Source organism: Crassostrea angulata, chromosome 10 (genome assembly GCF_025612915.1).
Source record: "Crassostrea angulata isolate pt1a10 chromosome 10, ASM2561291v2, whole genome shotgun sequence".
NCBI lineage: Eukaryota > Metazoa > Mollusca > Bivalvia > Ostreida > Ostreidae > Magallana > Magallana angulata.
Genome location: NC_069120.1, coordinates 17,467,743 through 17,490,386, shown reverse-complemented (window position 1 = coordinate 17,490,386; position 22,644 = coordinate 17,467,743). Strand labels below are relative to the sequence as shown.

The 22,644-nt window shown below is 33.3% G+C and overlaps 1 protein-coding gene across 1 annotated transcript; it reads right to left on the bottom strand.

Annotated features, from left to right (window-relative positions):
* Positions 1-309: 309 nt before the first annotated feature.
* LOC128166856 (substance-K receptor-like) lies at positions 310-14,450 on the bottom strand. Its single transcript, XM_052832286.1, has 3 exons — positions 13,113-14,450; positions 2,412-2,615; positions 310-1,959 (listed from the first exon to the last, which is right to left on the bottom strand). The coding sequence occupies exons 1-3, from the start codon at positions 13,854-13,856 to the stop codon at positions 1,654-1,656; spliced, it is 1,254 nt and encodes a 417-aa protein (XP_052688246.1). The 5' UTR covers positions 13,857-14,450; the 3' UTR covers positions 310-1,653.
* Positions 14,451-22,644: the final 8,194 nt, after the last annotated feature.

Here is a 22,644-nt window from a genome sequence, read left to right as displayed (position 1 = left end):
GCATTTTATGCTCAAAACATTCTGGTCAAGGAGCTTTTTTAAAACATGACCACCTACGTCAACGCATGCGCAAACAAATTATTCAAATCAGGGACGTGTATACGTCCCTGTTTAAATTGAGTAAAATTACACTTTTGACTTTTGACACATTACTATAATTTTTCACGTAATGCATGCAGTTGTTTCACTGATTTTTTAAATCGAGTTTAAATCAGCTTAAACCATATCTATCTATTTTTGATCATACATCCAGTGTTTTGAGTGATTTTATTGTCTTAAGGTCATTTATTTATATTAATAGGTGTAAATATATATTTAAACAGTAAAAAAATACAGGCTGTGAGGTACATGTAATAATTATCGAAGAAAAAACTCCAAAGGAAACCAATTTCATTGACGCCGTACGTGTTATTTTTACTGCAATGCCCGCTACCTTAATATGTATACTGGAAAGAACGTTTATAGTTTTTAAGGCGTCGAGCTAATGCTCGGCAGCCTTCTAGCGATCGTCTGGATTGGCAATCGTCCAAAAATTCACGCTCTGCACCGCCTTTTAAATGCGCATAAGAAATAAGTTCCTTAAAGTATTAAACGTATTACAAGATTTTTTTCTTCCATTTATTCAACTAAATTGTGTACAAAAAACCCAACTTTGCCTCCCTGGTGATTATGATGAGTTATTGTATTAAAAAAGCACCACTACCTATTTTATTAGAACATATACTGATTTTTGTTTTTAAAGCAGCAGAAAACATAATTCATATATTTTTCTATTCCAAGTCTAATATCATTTGATATGACTATTAGTACTGAAATTCAAATTATTGGTATCATTCTATATAAAAGAAAAAAATGTCAGCTCGACGCCTTCGTGGCCGTTCCGGCCTTTGATTTCAATAACTACTTTTAGCCAGGCCAAGGTAGGATCAAACAGTTCCATTTAAAATTATTGACGTTAATTTAATACTGTACAAGATAAAGCTTACAAAACATTCCATTTAATTAGCAGTATGCCTACAATTATGATCGATTAAAGAATGCTTCATTTTTTTATCACTCTTTTTCTAACACAAGTTTTATAAACACAAAATTATATTTCTCTATATATTCAGATTAAAAAGGCAAACAACTGTATATAGCAGCATGAAATAACGTTTGAAAACTGAACTGACTAAAATGGTTCCAAATATTATGTATAGTTTCGTGCATATTGCTATTTTCAGAATTTTTGCAAGTTATTGTACTTGTTTTTCCAAGAATAATGTTGCATTCAGTGATTTTATTTGTGGGGTGTACTCGATAGCTCTCTGATGAGATCTGTATCTGCTATATAATGCAGCAAGCATCCAATAGCTTTGTGTAATATGAGGACCTTTTCACATATGAAATGTCAGTTGTTATTTGTTTAGAGATTCGGAATATTTGAGAGAAAAGGGACAAGATTTAATTAAAGGAGGAATGAATAGATCGTAATTGTGCCATCTATTTTATGATTAGTGACGCCTTCTGTTCTTGATTGCATTAGCCAGATTTTAAGAAATAAATCATTACGGGAAGAGCATTTCATGATCCACTACATTTATTTACTAATAATTACTTAATTCATAAACATTAGACGCAATATTGCCAATAAGCCACACGAAGCCTTGGGTATCACTGGTCGTTGGAAGCCTGCACAGAGCCGAGTTCTGAGACGTTGTCGACAAACAGTTTACACACTAACTCCAGCTGCTCCTCGTCACACGTCATATTGCGACTTCCGGAACATCCGGGCTTTTTCTCTACTATTAACAACTTCTTCTGCAATTTGTCTCTGTGGTTAGAGTTCGTCTTTTTCGGTTTGCTCTGGTGACGTATTAGGTAGCTCTCTTTAGTGACGACACTGTAAGTTCGATTGATCATACCTTTGAGACAGGTGCAGCAGGGAAACCACATGTAGAACAAAGTCAGAAGATCTGCCTGGAAACGATAAAAAGAATGGTTCATATTGTACAGATGGTGTGCCACGATCGATGTAGAAACATTCCCATATTGAAGGTTACAACCTTCAAAATAAACTGTGTTCTACATTTTGCAGGCCTCTAAAGATACTCTGATGGTAAAATACCAAAGTCAACTTTAGCAAACATTAATAGAGACATAATTTGTGTTCTAAATGGTTTATCTTGTAAACCATTGTATATATATAACTTTATGTGTCTCGTTTCTTTATTTTGACGATAAACTACATAAAAGAAAGCAGCTATATAAAGGAAATGCAGTTCATTAGTTGCCGAGATTACTATTATAGAATTTATTGAATTAAGGTAATATTAACAGTCTGCATTGTCCAAATGCTTTTAGGTTGGTAATAATTGCAAAATACGTTATTGAATCAATCAAATTCCATAGAATTCGACAACTAGCCCTACCCTAAAGCTGTCGTTTGTGAAGCTGTAGATGATTGGATTAGCGAAGCTATTGGACATAGCCAGCCAATGAACACCGAGATAAATGCCCAGCTCCAGTTTGTCATGGTGGGGGGAGGGATGGAAGTCACGGACCAGCATGAAGGTGTGGAGGGGCAGCCAGCACACCCCGAACATTGTCACCACGATCACCAGCATCTTCACCACCTGTCAATGGAACACCAATTTGAACGAGACATCAACTAAAATGGACCAACATTTAAGACTTATGTTGTTTAGTAGTTGTTAAGTTTAGTTATGAGCGTATTTTCGAAAATACGTTGTAGTTTGATTATAACATCAATCTTCTTAACTTTTTGTCACCAATCAAAGAAACTTGGTTTTGTCTATAACGTTTTTCTAACATTATCATTAAGAATTATCGTGAATGTGCAACGGTTGTAAGGCATATTGTCAAGGTAGTTGGTTAAGTAGGAATGAAACACATTCACTGAATTTTGGGATACCAATATCCGATATGATGACTAGGTTATGATCTGGTTTGATTATGAAATAATGAAAATACATGTAGTGTGTTGTGTTTTCAATATCTTCTTTATCATATAACCAAAAAGCATGGTGGCAATTTATTTAAGAAATGAACTCAATGTCTACCCAAGTTATACTCGTATAACCTGGGTTGGGGCAATTTACGCTTTATAATCCGCGAAGCGGATTATAAAAAAGCGTAAATTGCTTCAACCCAGGTTATACGACTGCAACTTGGGTAGATATTGAGTTCATTCCTTATAATTTAATTTTCTGTAATTTGCTGTACAAATTGAGTTGTACTTTTAAAAATGATATTAATCTGTTCAAAATTCAAACGTAACGTCAAGCGGATTAGTACGTTTTTGACGTTGGTGCATTGTGACGTGCCTTTTGACGTGCAAACCAGGTTATACAAATTTAACTAAATTTTTCTTTTCAATCAAATGCCGCGTTACAACCAGAATTAAATTATAAAACTAAGTATTTATAATATTAATGGATGCAAGATTATGTGAATTCAATAACTCAACATTTAATTATACTGTACCCCCTTAAGTTTGAGAGAGTTTGCTGTTCGGAGATTGGAATTAGCTACTTCAGTCAGTTGGACATCATTGCAGGTGAGTGGTGTGGCCCATGGACCTCATGTTTCATTTGTTATGTAATAGTTATGGCATGTTTTATTGTTTGTGTATGGGTATTTAAAAAATCGGAAATCGTGGAGTGCTTATCTCTTGATAAGTCGTCCCTGAGTATTTCAAGGATAGTAACACCAAAGTTTGTCTATTGCAGTGTTCTTATCTAATTGTATCACTTAATCACTCGTTTAATTCGCAAACAATTACGGGTAGTTTAATTTGCACATTGATTGCTTATTATTTGCGTGTAGTCTTGTTTTGAAGAAAAAAACTTAATCTATCTCTCTCAAAACATCAAAATTGCATTAAAATTCACATGTACATATTGATTAATCGATGCCACACCCTGTAGGGAATTTCCGATAGCTTTCAAATTCGCCACATAAATTATTCGATGAAATCTAGTCGTAAAGGTTTTGTAATCTTCTTATAAAAATTGGGTTACCGCATATTGATCCACGGCCTTGATCTAATTTTTCTAGAATTCCCCCTGAAAGAGATGATCCTTTTGAACAGCTCGAAAATTGTTTCGGCGGAAATACCGAACATTAAATGCATAATGAACAAAGAAAATAGCCTTAGTATACACAAACTTTCGATGATTCATATTTCCCCTAAAATTCTTTATGATATTCATGATTGGACTCTTCTTGATACAGTTCAACGTTTCAGAGAGAGAGAGAGAGAGAGAGAGAGAGAGAGAGAGAGAGAGAGAGAGAGAGAGAGAGAGAGTAAAATCAACGTTTTAGGAACCACAAATAATATAGAACTTGATATAGATTAAACGAACGATACATTCACTTAAAGGATAGCTTGACATTTTCCTTGTTTCGTTAGGGACTTGGACACGATTTGAGATCAAACATTTTATTTTTATTTTTATGTATAAAATGGTTTATTGGTGCATTTTAAATGATTGACCAAAATATTAAATGTTAAAGTCAAGTTACAAGCGAGATACAGAGGTAAGAGTTGATAGTTATGTAAACAAAGCTCGAGTCTTATAGTTGTTTACATAAAATGTAATGTAGAGAATTATAGACAAAATGACATGTAAAAAACAATTTAAACTTATTCAGTATCTTCTTAAATACTATTATCAACAAAAGAAAGTTACATTTGATGGACATTTACACCAATACAACGAATATGTAAAAAATGACAATATTCGAGCTTTGTTTACAAAACAAAGAATTATAAACTCTGTATCTTGCTTATAACTTGATATTTGAGTTTCAAATTTTGACATAGCATTATAAACTTATAGATTTATCATTATTTGCATTGAAAATTGAAAAATAAAATTTGAAAATTTTAAGTCAAATCGTGTCCAAGTCCCTTTATATTTTCAAATAAAAAAATATTTTAGTTATGTAGATATACCAATTTTCTAAAACAGCTTCAGAGTCACTCATATATATTCATCTTATTATGTGAATTATTGGGAACTTGGACCATATATCAACAAACAGCTTTGTCTACACAGAAGCATACAATAAAATAGTATGCTAAATCGCAGACATATTCCATTTATCATTGCTGAGCCTGACAGCGTACTTCTACCAAAATCTGCAGCAAATAATCTTCATGGTTTGCTGACTGGAACGCGTTCCGAGTTGACGTTGATGGAAATGCATTAAAGTGTCCCAAAAAGCGTTATTTGCTCTAGGAATGGGTGAATTTATCAGCAGATCAGCGAGTCGTTCTATTGCTATCAAATCTGATCGAATTCCCATCATATATCTCTCAGAAGAACAGAATTGTGTAACATCATCATAGCCAGTCTACGAATGACCTAACTTTGCAACCTTGTCAAGAAAATGAGTCTATATTGATTCACCAGTCCCTATTTGCAACACTTTTGGGAAAGCATTCCTTTACTTTCGCAATACGTTAAGTTACAGTTCAAACAACCTTTCATATTTCATATACGTACATGTCCATTAATTGTACAACATGAATTAAACGTTAATTTGAAGTTCTCGAATTGATATTCTAATATTGATCACAAGGTTACTAGTATCTCAATGTTACACTGTCTCCGGTATGTTTATTTTCACCATTTCGATATTGTTTATAAAGGTGATCTATATAATTGTGTCCTTTTTAAATTGTTTCCCAACAAATATCTAATTTGATCCCACTAATAACACGACTAGGGCTAACAAGTATAGTCATCATTCTGTAAACAACAACACAGTTATTCAATATACCCCCGCATCTTTGACGAGTGCTTTCGATTAATTGAAAGCCAAAATAGATTTCTGAAATTGTTTGCACATGTATTCTAGGATAATTGGGAATATAGCGCTGAGTATAAACTATGTTGTTTGAGGCTAGTGAGAACGGAATCGATGACAAGTTAATTAGGACACGGTATCAGCAATCAGTGCTTGTCTCGTACATCCTTCGTACATCAACTATAGGATTGCCTTCTCTAAGATTTCAATTTATTGGCGACTTGTGCCTTTTTAAACCAGTAAATGGGAGAAAGTTACAAATCTATCAGTAAGCGTTGAAGAAAAGGATAGGAGAAAAGCTTAATGTTGAGTTTTACCGATCGAATTTTCTGAACTATTAGGGAAAAAACGAGAAATCAAAATGACTTTATAAATTATGTATTTAATTTACAAAACCTTCAGTTAGCTAAAGATTTCTGAATCGATAGTTACATGAGAGATTAAGATATAACCCTTCCAAATTGACGTGGAAAGGGGTCTTCCGTATGATCGAGATTCTTAAAGAGGTTACGTGTCATTTGTCGCATCAAGAAAAACTATTTTTAATTTTATAGAGATAAATGTACACATTGTTTAATTTAAATTGACCGAATCGAACTATATATTGCAATTAAGTGTAACGCCTTTTCAGAATAGTTCTCTAATGAGTGATAATCCAATGCAAATATGTATAGCATATCTTTTACGATCAAAATACTTTATATCATTTCAATACATACGTAAATATAGAACTTGAATTTCAACCAATTACACATTTGAACTTAATCGCTTTACAATTTTTTTTCCGATTCGAAAAAACAAAATAAATGCTTCAAGATATAACTCTGCCTATAATTGTTCACGTGATTCTAATTAAGGATTATCAACAACATTCAAAGATTGTTTTCAAGTGTATATTTTATTGAATGATCATCTCATCAAGAATATCGTAGAGAAAAGAATGCTAACACACTTGTTCCATTGCTGTTCTCCCCTCGCTCAGGTGCAGCAGTGTTGAATCGTCATGTTTCGTTCAAATTATTGAAACTATCATGGATATTTGTAGTTGAATGCCGTGAACAATTATCAAAATTCACAATCGGTGAAAAGTTTAGTTTTCATATTCATTACACGTGACGTATGTGCAATCAAACCCACATTATTCCTTTAAATAGACAGACAATGTTGTAATTAAGCATCATTGTTCATCAGCATGAAGCTGTTTGCCTTATTCATAAAACTGAATACCAAGTTCGAATTGAGTGAAATATATGATTGCATATCGGTTTTATAATAAAAAGTTCATTTACAGGTGTTTATAAATCTCTTAGTAATTTTCACTTCGGCATTGTTTTCATTTACTTGTTATTATGAACAATTCAAAAATGTTTTTGATCGATATATTGGTACCATACCCCTGGAAATAATTTTTATCTGCCGTCTCTCGCTGCAGTAGTTTCATTTTCCTGTCCACTGTCCTTAGAATTATACGGGTTCAACACAAGCTCTCTTTATTATCACCCGTAAAATATGAACTTACTTGTCAGAAAAGAACATAAACCAAGTAAAGAAAGTTAATTATCAAGTATACGGGGTCGCTGGCCAAAGTTTCTTTTTAGTGAATGATTACTTTTTTTTCTTTTACGACAGAGCCTCGAATCGTAAAGCTGTCTGATGCTTAGCGATTTCTTAAAGGATATTAATGAAGGGGACAGATCGAGTCTGGGGGAGGAAAAGTAGGGCGATAGGGTCGTAAAATAGGGTTGTCTTCATCTTACCGAGACTCTTTTAAGGTTCTTCATCAATGGAATTGCGTCTTATAAATCGCCAAAAAGAATTTTTTTGGTTAATGATGCAATTTATTTAAATTAAGAAATGTCTTAGTATTTTGACAAGCTCCATTCCTTAATAAAAATTTCCATAAGATTGTGTACATGTACATGTATTTAAGAATTTTCTTTCAACTTTTCGATTTTAACCTCTTGATTTCAAAAGGTTTTCAGTTGAATGTATAGTTCAAAATGTAAATTTTCTTAAACCTTCGGAAATCATGTTATGTATTTATAAAGCTTTAAAAAACTCAAAATGGCATACGGTCCTATATCGGCTGATTTAATAAAATTCTATAGCTCATCATTATTTTATCGAAATTAACTGAAAAGTAACATTTGACGTTTTAACGTCAATGAGTTATAGTTTTAACGTCAATGAGTTATAGGATAAATGAGAGCGCTACTTCAGTCTCACAGTATGTATATATGATGTGGAATTTTTAATAACTTCAAAAGGTGTCATAGTAAAGGTTACAGTTTCAGTCACAGAGGGAAATGACTAAATATTTCCCTATAAATAACGAGTTGAATAAATATGAACAGATATCGACAATAATTTTGATATCGTCAATAACGTTGGCAACGTATAATCACATTTCCACATCAAGTGTAGCCTGCTTTAATGGTCTGTTTGCATGCGTCTGGTCGTGTCTTTGATCAAAGATATGCACGGTCGTGCAAATTTCCATATTCTGATAGGAAAAAATTGTACAGCTTAATGGGAAATCCAATGATAAATTTCATAATTGCCTGCAGTGGGTAAATTTTAACTTTAAAATCTGAGAGAGTTTCATATTTAACATTAACTTACTAGTATCTTTACATATTCGTGTATTATTTTGAATCTGTTATTTTCGTATAAAAGAGTTTGAGTAAATTGTCATCACACAGGACAATGAACCTCCAAAACCAACTGATGGAATACAATCGATTCACAAAGTAGACTAATTAAAACGTAACAAACTGATCAAATATTTACAATACTGAAAGTCAATTAATTATCTCATTTATGTTCCCTGTCTTCAACCAAGATATGGACAGAGTTATTGGATTGTATTGGATAATTGAACATCTTTTCATTTTGCAAGATAAAAGCAAATCTCTCTCTCTCTCTCTCTCTCTCTCTCTCTCTCTCTCTCTCTCTCTCTCTCTCTCTCTCTCTCTCTCTCTCTGTGTGTGTGTGAGTGTTTGAGTGAATGATCACCGACTCAGAGGTACTGCATGCAGTTTCGCTCCCTTCATAGCAGATCGTTCATAGTAGAAAAAAAAAGATGGCTCCAAAATTGCAAAATGAGGATTGATAAACAGTTAACAGTTTGAGATGAAAGGTGTTTCTGGATCAGGCTTTGTACGCCGGATGGCCTTTGTTTGGACGCTAGAAAAAGGAACCTTAACGAATGCATAACTATTAAAGATACAAAACGACTATGTGCTCAGCATCCCTAACAGCCTGTATAAACATTGATTCAACTTTACAAGAAAGAATTAAGTAAGAAATGTGTAGCCTTTCACTCAAGGGTTATTTTTGGGGTGGGTGTGAATCTTATGTTTTTCCACTGACCAGCTCTGACGTCATTTGAGGTTATAAATTAACATTTTATAATGCTGCTCAGGTTTTTTTTTACACAACGTCGGCACTGTGATTCTTTGGGTTTTAAAAAGGAGCTCTGAAATTGTCTAACATTATTAGATATACCCAACCCGTGTGCCTATATTTTTTTCTTGTCGACGTGTTCCGCATGAATTGCATCATGACCTGAATAACCTTGCGGTGATTCTCTTCAATTAACAGCTTAAACAAAACAACATACGTCGAATTGACCAAATATTGTTTTGACTTAGAATTTAAAATACTACGGGGCCAAATTTAAAAAGATTTTATTATATGTTTGATATAATGGCATAAAAGTAATTTACACCGAATTATTTTTAGACACAAGGGACAGTGAACCTTAAGCGTTGCCAGTAGCGTCATAGTAATCAATTCATAAATGAAAGGGGCTTCCGATAGAAAATTAAACTTGCGCAGGGAAGAAGATAAAAGGGACACGACTTCATTTATTTCCATTTGTGCGGGAATCCCAAGTTGGGAAACGTAAGGCGACATGTTGTATGTATTCTCCTGATGTGGAGTTTGTATTAGTTTCATAGGTTTCATAGATTCGTTGGCTTTGAACAAGTCTATAATTGTCATATATTTATTAGTAAACCAACTTTGTCACCGTTTTCAATGGCAATGAGTGCTTTTCTGTAAAGTGGAAGATATGAACTTGAAGCAACTTCAAGAAAGAATATCCAGCTCAAAGAAGTATATAATCATTCTAATGAAAATGTCTAAATACACATGGAATTGCATTAACAGTTTGAATTTTTTCCAGATTTCTATGGTAATCAATACGAGATACAGATGACATATATTGTTATCAGATCATAAAAGTTTTTCTGTTCTTGGCAAAATATTTCAGTAATTGTTGTGCGGTAATAAATTGTGGGTAAATAATTTGGTTAATCGGAATTTTATGCATTACATATGCAGTCTCTCTTTCATCGTTTAGTAAGAATAAAACCTGACTATGTTCTTTCATTTAGACTTTAAGCGATATTCAAAGAAACAGGATTCTCCTGCACAAGAAAATTTTTTCTACTCTCTAAAAATTCTTTCACAAACCTTGAAAGTATTTACCTTGGTTATTTTTTCAAAGTTTAAAGTGATTGCAAAGATTTATCGATCTGTCAACTCAAATACAGCAAAGACCGATTTCATGATTGACCATGTCGATACACATCAAATGGTCACTGGAACTACAATAATTCCCGCCCGGAATCTTAGCTTGGTTCTTTCCGGAAGTGAGCCGTCTGAGAATGAATTGAGTTTGTATGTAGATTACAAAGGATGATTGGTATCCAAGTCCTTCAAATCCCTTGAACATTTGTTTCCTGCATGCCTCATTACCATGAAAAATTGCATTTTTGTTTGTTAGATCTCAACAGCTTATCTTTCTCTGATGTCGCGGAACAATTTTGTTTAAGACATTATGCGTATGATTGAATGCTTTTTTAATTTATTAATGTAATCAGTATGTATAAGTTTTATATCATATTACAAATTGAAAAGATATAAACCGTGGAAACACATTCTTGCCCTTTCAATGGAAGCCTTTTCAATTCAGTCTCAGTGAATTCTTTAAGTGATATCTAGAGTATTTATTTGTATGATACCACTGATATCTAGACAACAGTAACGTCTTAATTCTCGTTAAAATTTTTTATTTCGGTGGTCAGGTATTGAACATCACGTTTGAGATAAAATGTAAATGTTAACGCCAAGAACTCAGACCTGAAATAAATTCATAATTTTAAATTCTATATACCAAGCCAGTCAAGCCAAAAGATTTGTGAATGCGGGTAAGCGTATATTTGGAGTAGTGTGATATAGTTTTGAAACTGATAAGTGTCAACCTGAGTTAGTGCGCACTTCCTGAGTTTGAGTGCTATTTTATGCCATCGGCGCGATGAAATTAAAACAGCTAAATTTCATACCTATCATTGATTTTTCTTTGACTATTCAAAAGTGAGAAGTGATAGAAAGGTTAATTGAACTCTCTTTCGTTAATCTTTATTCATTAATATGTTGATCATGAGATTCTGAAATTAAACTGATTCACTTAGCTTGTATATGTGACGGTTCTTTGCATGATAGCAAATAATAAATCTACGAAATAAATTCTTGTACTCAAATTCACAAGCATTATTTATACGTATTCCGGAAGACAACGTAGGCTATTCTAAAGTACATCATCGGCATACATCTTACTTTGGGACTTAAAAAAGGATAATACTACCTTAAGGGTATCCGTTCTTTAGATCTCTGGATGGTAAAGTGTTATCTCTCTAGAGGCTGTGTATATCTATTTACGATGGTTTTCAGGTGTTTAACTAAGTTATACTAGTATTACTTATCTCAAATGTATGGGGAATTGAAAGGGAAGCGGAGATGTATGCAAAATTATGAATGACGGACTGAAAGGCTGGGGAAGGGGTGGACTTACAAAAAGGGTCGTGCCTATCGTGCTGTAAACGTACTATATTGCGATATTTGGCGGAATTTGATTTTTCAACAAGTTAGCGTGGATTTGTTTTAGCGCATTTCTGAATGTACTTGTTTATCTTGCATATTTCGCATTTGGCGATCGATATACTTGATTTAGCGGACGCCGTTTTCCGTCAAAAACGCTAAATAGAATGCACAACCAAATGTAATACGTTTACAGTATGTCTGCATGGAACTACACGTAAATCAGTTATTTATGAGACACGTCATGTAATAAATACATGTGTATCGTTAGACCTTCCACAACTACACTAAAGTCTGTCCCAAGTTATTGCTTCCATCACTATTTGATGATTTTTAATAAAATTATACATACATGTGAAAGAAATACATTTTCGATGAAAGGGAATATATCCAAGATATCTTCATTGAACAATTATCCCTTTTCACTCATAAAATTTCACAGGAACGAAAACAATTTTCTTACGGAGATTTATAACGGGAAATGTTTACATCGTTTCTCCATTCGGAATACACTCGGAATACACCGCGTAATTTTTTAACGTTATCATCCGGGCTTAGTAATGGCTGATGCAATGCAAAATCTCCGTAGACTTTAAATTTTTGGATGTGTATCGAAACCTGAAGCGGTAGAGGGAGTGTTTCAAAACAGATAATCTGGACATTTTTCATATTAGTGGATGAACGTAGTTTGAGCACAAAGGTATTTACTATTATTGAAATATCAAGCAAAAAGTGGAGGAAGCAAAAACTCGGGACAGAGTTTAGACTGTAAGTGTAACTGGAGAAGGCAGAAGCCGAGTGAAACTATTAAAGAGTATTGAACTTGTTTTTGGACAATGACCTTAAACATGAAACAGCGTTAATTCATTTTCCATTGAAATACTTCATTTACAAAGTTTAAAAAATGTAAGTTAATAATAATTATGGTGGCAATAGTTCTAATGTTACAAGTTTATAACTTTGAAAATAAAAAACAAACCGTATTTCAGTCAATATGCTTTATAACATTAAGTTGTTTGACCTTATTGAATATTGTAAGTTGAGTAATATAAACTGAAAAATATCAATATATTTTGTATCAAGAAATAATGCTAAACTGATTTTCTTATCTCAGGCATCCTAAATATTATTTAAGTTATTATTGGTAATTTATAATTTTGAAATGGAATGAGTAGAAGTGTAAAAAGAATAGACAATAGTCAACTTGGATAAAAAACATAATATTCTGAAGTGATTTTCATGCATCTATTATATAATATTACCTGTGTTGATATTTATTGTAAACCTTAATATATTTTTCATTTAGATAAGTGGTTTACATTCAAGTTTTTTTTAATCATAGGTTGATATTTTTACGTTTAGTTGCTTCGTTTCAAAGTGGATCTGTTTGTTCATTACCATACATTTACCTTTATTTTCGATCTCCACTGTAGGAAGTCTCTGAAGTGGTCCTTATTCCCAGGCGGTGTCCTCTTCCATAGTAAGAAACTCACCACAACGTACGCCACTGAAATGATCAGTAACGGCACGATGTAGGTACACAGTAACACAGTGATGGTGTAAATCTTTCTGGACCTTTTAGACGGCCATATCTCGTCACACACAAGGTGTCCGCTGTCCACGTCTATGTGGGCACGCCCCACAAAGAACTGTACAGATGACAAAGCCGTCGCCGCTGTCCATATCACGAGAATGACGTACTTAGAACGTTCTTGTGTAAAGCGATGTTTCAGTGGATATGTTACCACGAGAAAGCGGTCCACTGCTATGGCCATATTTGTAAAAACGCTTGCTGCAACTGAAATAATCTGAATAGATAAAACTATGGGACATACAGGCTCAGAAAAAATCCACATGTTGTGTATAGCATCTGCAAAGGTAAAAGGCATACAGAATAATCCCATTAATAAATCTGCAATTGCTAAATTAATAAGAAAATGACGCAAGTCCGTCCTTGACCTCTTTCCTCTTATAAAAACCACGATCACGAAAAGGTTGCCGACTATGGCTAAAAAAGTCGTAAATGCATACAAAACGGTAAGACCAATGAAAGTTTCTCCCGATAAATTCAAATTGGTCTGCTCTGACTTATTTGTCTTGTTTTCAAGACTGTTGTTCCAAATTTCATGGAATTGGTAGCGAGAGGAAGCCATTTTTGGACTTTCTTAAAGTTAGGTTGACCAATCAAATTTCACACATCGATAAAATGGAACGAATTCCTCAGCCTTCCTCATACCTTGTAGTGAAACATAAGGAGCACAGCGCCAGTGTGATTGGCTTCAATTGGAAAGCTTAAGCGACTGATCGGCTCGTCAAATTGAACAGGGATTTAAATAAACCTGTCCGCCGCATCGACGTTATCACCAATATTGTCATAAGAGCAAAGTGTGCTCTCTATAAAGCAAGGCATGGCGATCTCCCGCCAACGTTTAACGCAGACGACTGGTGATGATGAAGATGCCGTTACTCATTGTAAGTGATCTTAGCCTTTGGTAGCGTTTATCCACGGCATATAGAACCTGTTATCTCTGCAATATAAACAAGCGTCAAGATATTCTCCAATAACTCTTACATTAAACTCTTCATGGTTATACAACTGCAAAGGCGTAATGGTGCTTCGGGTTCCAAGAAAACATATTTTTAATTTGATTAAAACCTGCCGAACAATAGTTCAACATAATTTAGCTTTTTGTGTTGCCGCGTAAAACATAATTAATACCAATGGGTTCATACTCAGTGTTCACCAGCAATTCTATTCATCGCGAAGTAATTAAAATATTATCCCAAGAGTGCGCTATAGCTTTACAAGCAACGAGATATTGGGCGATTGCTCTATTGAGCTAGCCGCGTCAGTGGACTTCATATCATCTCTGACCATCTCAAGAGTTCGCTACAAGTATTTGTTCTCTTGAATGTGTTGACAACCCCATTACCATGTAGACATCTGTAGTAAGGGTATTACACTGTACATAAACAATATCAGATATGGATTCACAAGCTTTTTAAGACTCTCCACGAAAAATTGCTTATTAGTTATTTAGTATAAACATGTCGTGCAAGTAATGTTTAAAACTATTTGTAGCCAATTTGCTTTATTCCTCAGCATTATGTAAGATATAAAATCAATGCGCTTGGGGAGAAAAAAAAAACGACCAAGGGCCAAAAACATTGAAAACTGAATAGCGTGCACGGACAATTTTCCTTTATACCTGTTTATCAACCCATACACAATTTCAGATGTGAGAGAAATTGGAAACCATTCTCTCGCTAAAGAATATTTTTGAAACCAAAGTAATTAAATGAAACATGTAAAACCAATCACTTTAATAATCAGAAATGAATGTGATAAATTTTTCCTTTAAAAATGTCTTTCCTCGCTGGATTACAAAGTAGATTAATTTTCGAACAATCCACAAGTTCCAAATTGAAAGCAATGTGACTGGAACATTTATGACTAACTTCCGAAAGCGCTATAAAACCTTGATGCGTTTGCCTTCCCTGATAGAAGTCTCACTGCCAGTATGTTTTAGTATCGATTCAAATGTCGTGCCAACCCAACGTATTAAGGCTGTCTGCGCTGTCCTCCCTTTGGTTTGATACCCATCCTCCACGGAAAATAATTAAACAAAACAACAAGATTTTAAAATAAGATAATCCATATAAATACTTTTCAGTTTGTTAGAACATGTTAAATATAACACTTTTGAAAATGATAAAATGGAATTATTTAACAATTTCAAAAAGAACGATATCCAGAAGGAAAAAAAAACCATTCAAAATTTCTATTTTATTCAAGCTGAATACATGTATGGTCACTAGAGGTAGAAAACTTAATTTTGATGTACTGGTACTGTACCAGTTATCGGCTAAGACCAGTTATCGGCTAAAGTGAGAGTTCGGGTTAATAGCACGCGACAATCAAAGATTTTCTAATTCAGTCGTCTTTTTCGAATAAAGAAATGTAAGTTTGCTTGAAAACTTTCTTGAATATGTTTTATACATGAGCTTAAATGATCATTGTTTACCGCTGATTTTACATCTTTTCACTTTCAGCAGTGGGGGAAGTGACGTAATAAGTTAAAATAGAATATTACCTCTTTGTGATACGTTATTATATGTCTTCTTTGATTTGACATATAAAATAAATACATTTAACATGTATAAACAAAAGGAATTCACAAATTTCCGAGAGATTTGTAGCGCAATTGAACGCCTGATTGCACAATTATGTATTGAATAGTATACAATTTGGTGTATTACCGTATGATAATAAACGAATTATTTTATGAGTTTTGTTTATAATGTATCATGACCCCGATTACTTTAGTCTGACCCCACAAGGGGCATAATTCAAACTACATTTAGCAGAGTATAAAATCAACATGAACACGGATTTTACTATGTTATTATCACGAAGCCGATAACTGGTACAAATTCGGGGCGTGCTTAAAAGCACAAAACAAGATGTTTTGGGTTCTAAATAATGATTTAAACTAAAAGATTAATAAATAAGGAGTTCACTTTTTAAAGTATGTCAATTTTTTTCCAAAAATATCAAGAAATAAGGAATTACGAAAAGAAAACGTTAAATTTTAGCCGATAACTGGTACAGTGCCAGTACCACGGTGGATTTAATTTACTTGGTATGACTGTGTGAAATTTGAGGCTGCTTTGGAATCCCTATTCTATTTTCACGCTACAAGATAACTGAAAAACAAACATTAAAATCCCCATTAATCCCTGCGGCCTCTCGCTCCTTCGAACACCTCCAACAAGTTATACTCACTATATAAAACAATCTCTCACTGATTTGTTGAATTATAAATGAGACATTCAACGATTTCATCTTAATCTCAGCGAGTTCGTTCATTTGTTGTACGGAACAAAAATACCAGCTAATGGTTTCTGAAAAAAAACTAAACAATCGACTTTCACACTTTGATAAACAATGGAGGTGGAATTCTTTGTTAGCATTGACAGTGTTATGGCAAACAGTGCTGTTTTCACTCGATGTGTGACGTTTTCCCTTCCACAAACATCGTGTACTCTAGGCGTTTTTACACAAGGTTTTGCTACGATATCTATATTTCATTTAAGATGGATAATTTTTATTAGACGTTTTATACACGTGTAACAATATCCAAAACACGGCAAAGCTTTGAGAATTTAAACGCACCAAGAGCTGTTAATTCAATCATATTCGACAATGAATTTTAGGAACAAACCTCTCGCATACTAGTACTAACGTTTGGTTCATGAAATAATTTTGCCCCTAAGATTTCTACATGTATATATAATTATCACAGTATATATATTACCATAATATCAAAGAATAAAAGCACGAGTGTGTTGCTCAGAACTTATGACCAACACGTGGGAAATATATCTCAAACTCACACTTTTTGTATCGGATTTTCAATACCTGATTCGTTCGTGAGCACGTGCACCTATGAAAAGCAGCTAAGATATTTCAACGCAACTGCACACTTCAAAGAATTTGTGTTAACTGCATTCCAGGATTCTGTTATATAATTGAGCTTGAATATGCCAATTGTTAGTCCAATCCACGTTTAGTTAAGTTTGACATCGAATTTTAAAATTAACTGCTAGAAAAAATGCGGCATTGACTGCTAGAAAAAAATGCGGCATTGAAAGAACCTTGAACAAATTGCACGGTTTTGAAACACTTTTTATAAAATTTCACGTCAAAGAATAATAGAAAAAATTACTCAATTTACAATTAAATGTTTTTAAAAAGGAATTTTGCATGTTTATCATTAAAACAGTTATATATTTACTGCTCCGTTGTTGACAGTGCATTTATTCTTAAAAATGGTCAAGATCTACGACACCTATTTTTTAGAAAGCGAGTTAATTTATCATGAAAACGTGGAGACTTTTTTAAAAGAAAAAAACTCACATGAAGTGAATTGTTCATCTTTCATCATTGTAACTGCGCCTCATCTGTCATGAACAGGATAGCTTGTAATTAGATCGGACAGGTTACAGCGGGCATATAATTACAACATGACGTCATCTATTGTAATCGCGGAAATTGCTTCTCTCATTCTTATTTCATCTATAAAACAAGGCTGCATTTCTACGACGATTTATTTTGAATTTCCTCTAATTCCGCATGTAGTACCCAAATTATGAATCACAGTGCATTTTTTTTAACTAACCTGATCCACGGGCTTGAGTCGGTGTTTTATCTCGCGGCTGTTGTTATCGCCACCATCGCCTGCTTTCTCAATACCTTACAAATGATATCTATATCGAAAAAAATCAACCAACCAACCAATCAATCAATCAATCGATTGAAATTACATTGTAATTACTTTATAATCAATTACCATGCACGTGTTACTATTTATTAACGTTATAATCGAAAAAAAGTTTATATCAAAAATTGTAAGGATTACTTTTTGCCATTATTATTATCATGATTGAGAGTATTGTTGTTTTTATCCATGTTTCTTGTTTCCTATCCCAAAACCATCCATGCCGAATATCTGTCTTTCGAAAGAAGAAACGTACATTATATAGATTTTCATGTATCTCACAAAATGCATTTTGAAATGTATATTTAGAGAGAAAAAATATCAAACCTGTGTGTAACATATTTTGTTTGTATTTTTTCGTGTTTTTCTAATTATTATCATTACTAGTAACTACAAATTATAATATTATAATAATAAGTATTATTATACCTATTGTAATTTTTGGTCATATAATTCAAATATACATATATGCGTATATTTATCAATATAATATCTATTGTAATATTATTGTCAATATTGTATGGCACTAAATCTTGTATATATGATCTTGACCTTGTTTGTCGGAGAGAATTATATAGGCAATGCTTGCTATGTAGTTGAGCAATGCAGGTCAAGGGCCTTTTAATCACAATAATTTCATTTGTTTTCCCTTGGACTGAAATGTCACATTTTCATTGGTTTAAACATAGCACGTGATTGCCTCATATATCTCTATATTTGTTCTGTGAGAAATAATATTAGGCAATATGGCCGTCATTGGTCGACGCTTCGCTTATTCATTTCGACATTTCGTAGTATTTTATACATAAACTGCATGCCGTAAGTTCTTAAAGTATTTGGAGTAGTTGCCCCTCCTTAGAATATTGACGTCACATTGTTTTGTCTGGAGCAGAACAAAATGGCAGCGTCGAAATTTGCTCAAATCTCTGCAGAAGAAAGGGAGAAAACATTTAAAATTCAATAGCAACAAAACATTGTAAGTAAACATGGGTGAAGCAAAGATTTTGAAAGAGTATTTGTAAGGTGAGATTGAAAATTTTGAAGAGTTTAAATGAGATAAATTGGACGAAATGTAAGGCATCTTGTACATGGCTTTGCGTAGATCATCGCTATTTGTGAATAAATATGTCGCTTGAAAGTCCTCGAGAAAACAAAACACTTATTAGGTTAGTTACTGACTCACTACGGAAATATATTGGGTTGATCAATCTCATAGAAGGCTCGGCTTCGCCTCGCCATCTATGAGATTGATCAACCCAATATATTTCCATAGTGAGTCAGTAACTAACCTAATAAGTAATAATATTAAATAAATAGACAAGAACTGTGGCTGTATTTTGTGTACTTTTAAAGTCCATAGTTCTTATCATACATCATCTTGCAGACTGAATTCGACATGGCTATTCACACAACATTATTGTCGACTAAACATTAAACTAGAATCATTCACTCCAAGAAACCGATGGCCAATAATGTACATGTACACTTCAACTTTATTGGTTTGAAATAACTTGATAGGGTCATCACAGAGACATTGAAGGGTAATAATGACAATGACATTGTAATAAGAAATGTACTTTTATTGAAGTTTTTTTGATTGTTTGAGAGAGAGAGTGATTGTTTGAGAGAGAGAGAGAGAGAGAGAGAGAGAGAGAGAGAGAGAGAGTGTATGTGCAAGTCAAATCCAACTATTCAAAACGTATCAATTAAATTTAAAAAACATGATAGATTAAATATGAAATACAAATTTTAGTGGCCGTATCTTTATGATGAGGATTGTAAACATTTCTTATAATCATCTTAAACACAGCAATTAAAGTTCTTAACAGTGGTAAAATCAATTGATGTGTACCGTAATAATAAATCGAAGAACTATATACGATATAAGTCAAATTAGGCCCCCATAATTCGCCATTTTTTAAAGTGTTTCGCGTAAAATAAATTGTTATGATATTTTATAGCAGAGTTGTTATAAAATACATTTTTCACCCATTTATTCGATTTATTTGAACTCTGTGGCACTATATGACGTCAGAAGTGACGCTATTTTTCTTTTCATGAATTAATCAAAATCAGTCTTAAACAAGGAAAATTTTTCTGTCACTTATAGGTCTTGGCTAGGTACATCTCTGATTAAGGTCAGACGACACGTTCCTCAATTTTATATAACTTTTTCCAGGAATTTGTTGATGGTTTACTACTATTTTGACAGGCTTTCTTGCAAAAAATTAGGGTACCTTACCAGGCATTTCTGCAAAATACTAGAGTATGCAATTTCCTATACAATCTTCTTGAAAATACGCTTGAATTGCTGATATAAAAATAAACACATATACAGCACTAGCTGCAATAATGTAGCCCTCTCCGATTTTTTATATCTGATGTTTACTGGAGAGGGCTACAATTCCACAGGATCTCCGTAATGGTGCAAAATTAATTTTTTAATGCGGCTGACTTCGGTCTGAAAAGATCGATTTTATATTTGACTTCCTTTAGATAAAATGATTTTTTAATTCAGGTTGAACAATTTAACCGTATAAAAACCAAAACCAGATAAAACACATCCGCATGTTTACCAGTCGTCTTTTTCAGCAGCCATGACAGTTCTCGCGTGATTTTATGGGATGTACGCTTGGAGTTTTGATGGGCTTGATAACGTGAATGTCAGTGTAAATAATCGATCTTACCTCGTTATATCACTAAAACATCATTTAAGGAAATGGTATATAATGGAAAATTCATATTTACCGCGTTAATTATGTTTAAAATAGGGGAATTCCTATATTCAGTTCAAGATCCGCTCCTGAATTCTCATTGGCTGTCCAAAAATAAAACTGGTCAAGGTCGGTAAACATGGCGGACAAATTCAACTTTCGTTGTTGACATACACGAAAAATAACCGATATATGGACTATACTTGATATTTTTGGATTAATTTATGCCATAGACATCTACAACGTTTGAGTTCAGGTAAGAAATGCAAATGTTATTGTCATTTATAAACGATTTGACACGAAATCGTTGCGGGAGTGAATCACTCCCGCACTTGCACCATTACGGAGATCCTATGGAGTTGTAGCCCTCTCCCCAAAAAAAAAAACAAAAAAAATTCGGGAGAGGGCTACATTATTGCAGCTAATACAGCACAGCAAAATTCACTACTTTATCTCGGTCGGGGCGGGGATTCGAACTCATGACCTCTAGAACCCATACGCTTCTGGCAGAGAGCGGCCACGGTTCTAGCCACTCGGCCATGTAGACCCATTACCACATTGACTTAAATTTTAATCATTTTTAAAATAATTGTAAAATTAATATTTTTTTATTGGAACTCTTTATTACGAGGAGATACTAAAAAGATTTTCGAGGAACGTGTTAAAATATTTTGTTTGTTCAATCAAGCACTCTGTTTTTTGAAAGAAAAACAGCCTAAAAACAAGCCGTTTTATCATAATGCTAAATTGCAAAAATGGCGGGAAAATTTTATCTTTACGATGTCATACATGTATTTCTAATTGTGGGCACTTAAATCAAAATGAAAATTATGACAAAAAGTCACGCATATATCTGTACAAAGAAAACAAAGAACTATAGTAAAAAGATGTTCATTTTAGGGGGGCCGTTTTAGGCCCATATCATATGTAACAGGTTTGTCCGTTGATGTAAAGAAGAATGTGCATTCTGTAATTAATTATATAACTATTACACTATCATAAAAGTAGTTTTAATTAAAACACATTTAGGGAGACTTCAGTTATAACTATTTTAACTTTAACTTATTATTTCAAAAGTCTCTCTCTCACTATTCATTCAATCAGAGAAAGTGCAACAGAATTATAAATATGATTAAATACTGATTTGACATTTAGTAGAAATATTATAAATGATATCAATATTAGCGATATTAGATTAACCTACCAAGAAGAGATGTAATTTGTCAAAAACGTCTGTACACTTTTTTTACAGTCTGCTTTCTTCAAACTCTTGACAATGATTAAACTAAAACCCATAGAACTTTTGGAGGGAAATCGACCAACCAATAGACAAACAAGAAACAAACTAAAACACCAATGAGATTAAACGACACAACTTAACTTTGACCAAAATATAATTACTGCCCTAAAGGCAACTCTGGACCTTTCTACAAATTAAGTTGTCATGACTGAATGCACACTAATGTATTTTAATATCAAATAATTTAATTCTGGTTGTAACGCGCTTTCTGATTGGCTAAAAAATTATTTTATATCGTATAAAGAATGTTGCCTACGTCATAGTAAGACTAACGTCAAAAACGTATCAATACGCCTGACGTTACGTTTGAATTTTGTACAATTTTACGTCATTTTAAAGGTCAAATGACCGGTTTTATCTACAACGAAGAATAAAAAAAATTAAATTATAAGCAATGAATTCAATATTTATTAGTTTTATACGATATAAAATGGTTTGAAACAGTTTACGCTTTTTTATAAACCGCTTCGCGGTTTATAAAGCGTAAACTGCCCCAAACCATTTTATATCGTATAAAACAAATAAATATTGAATTCATTCCTTAATTAGATAATTATAGAATCCAATATATATGCATTCAAAAAATCATAAAAATATCAAAATGAAATGATGCATACGTAATATACATGTACTAGTAATTAAATCA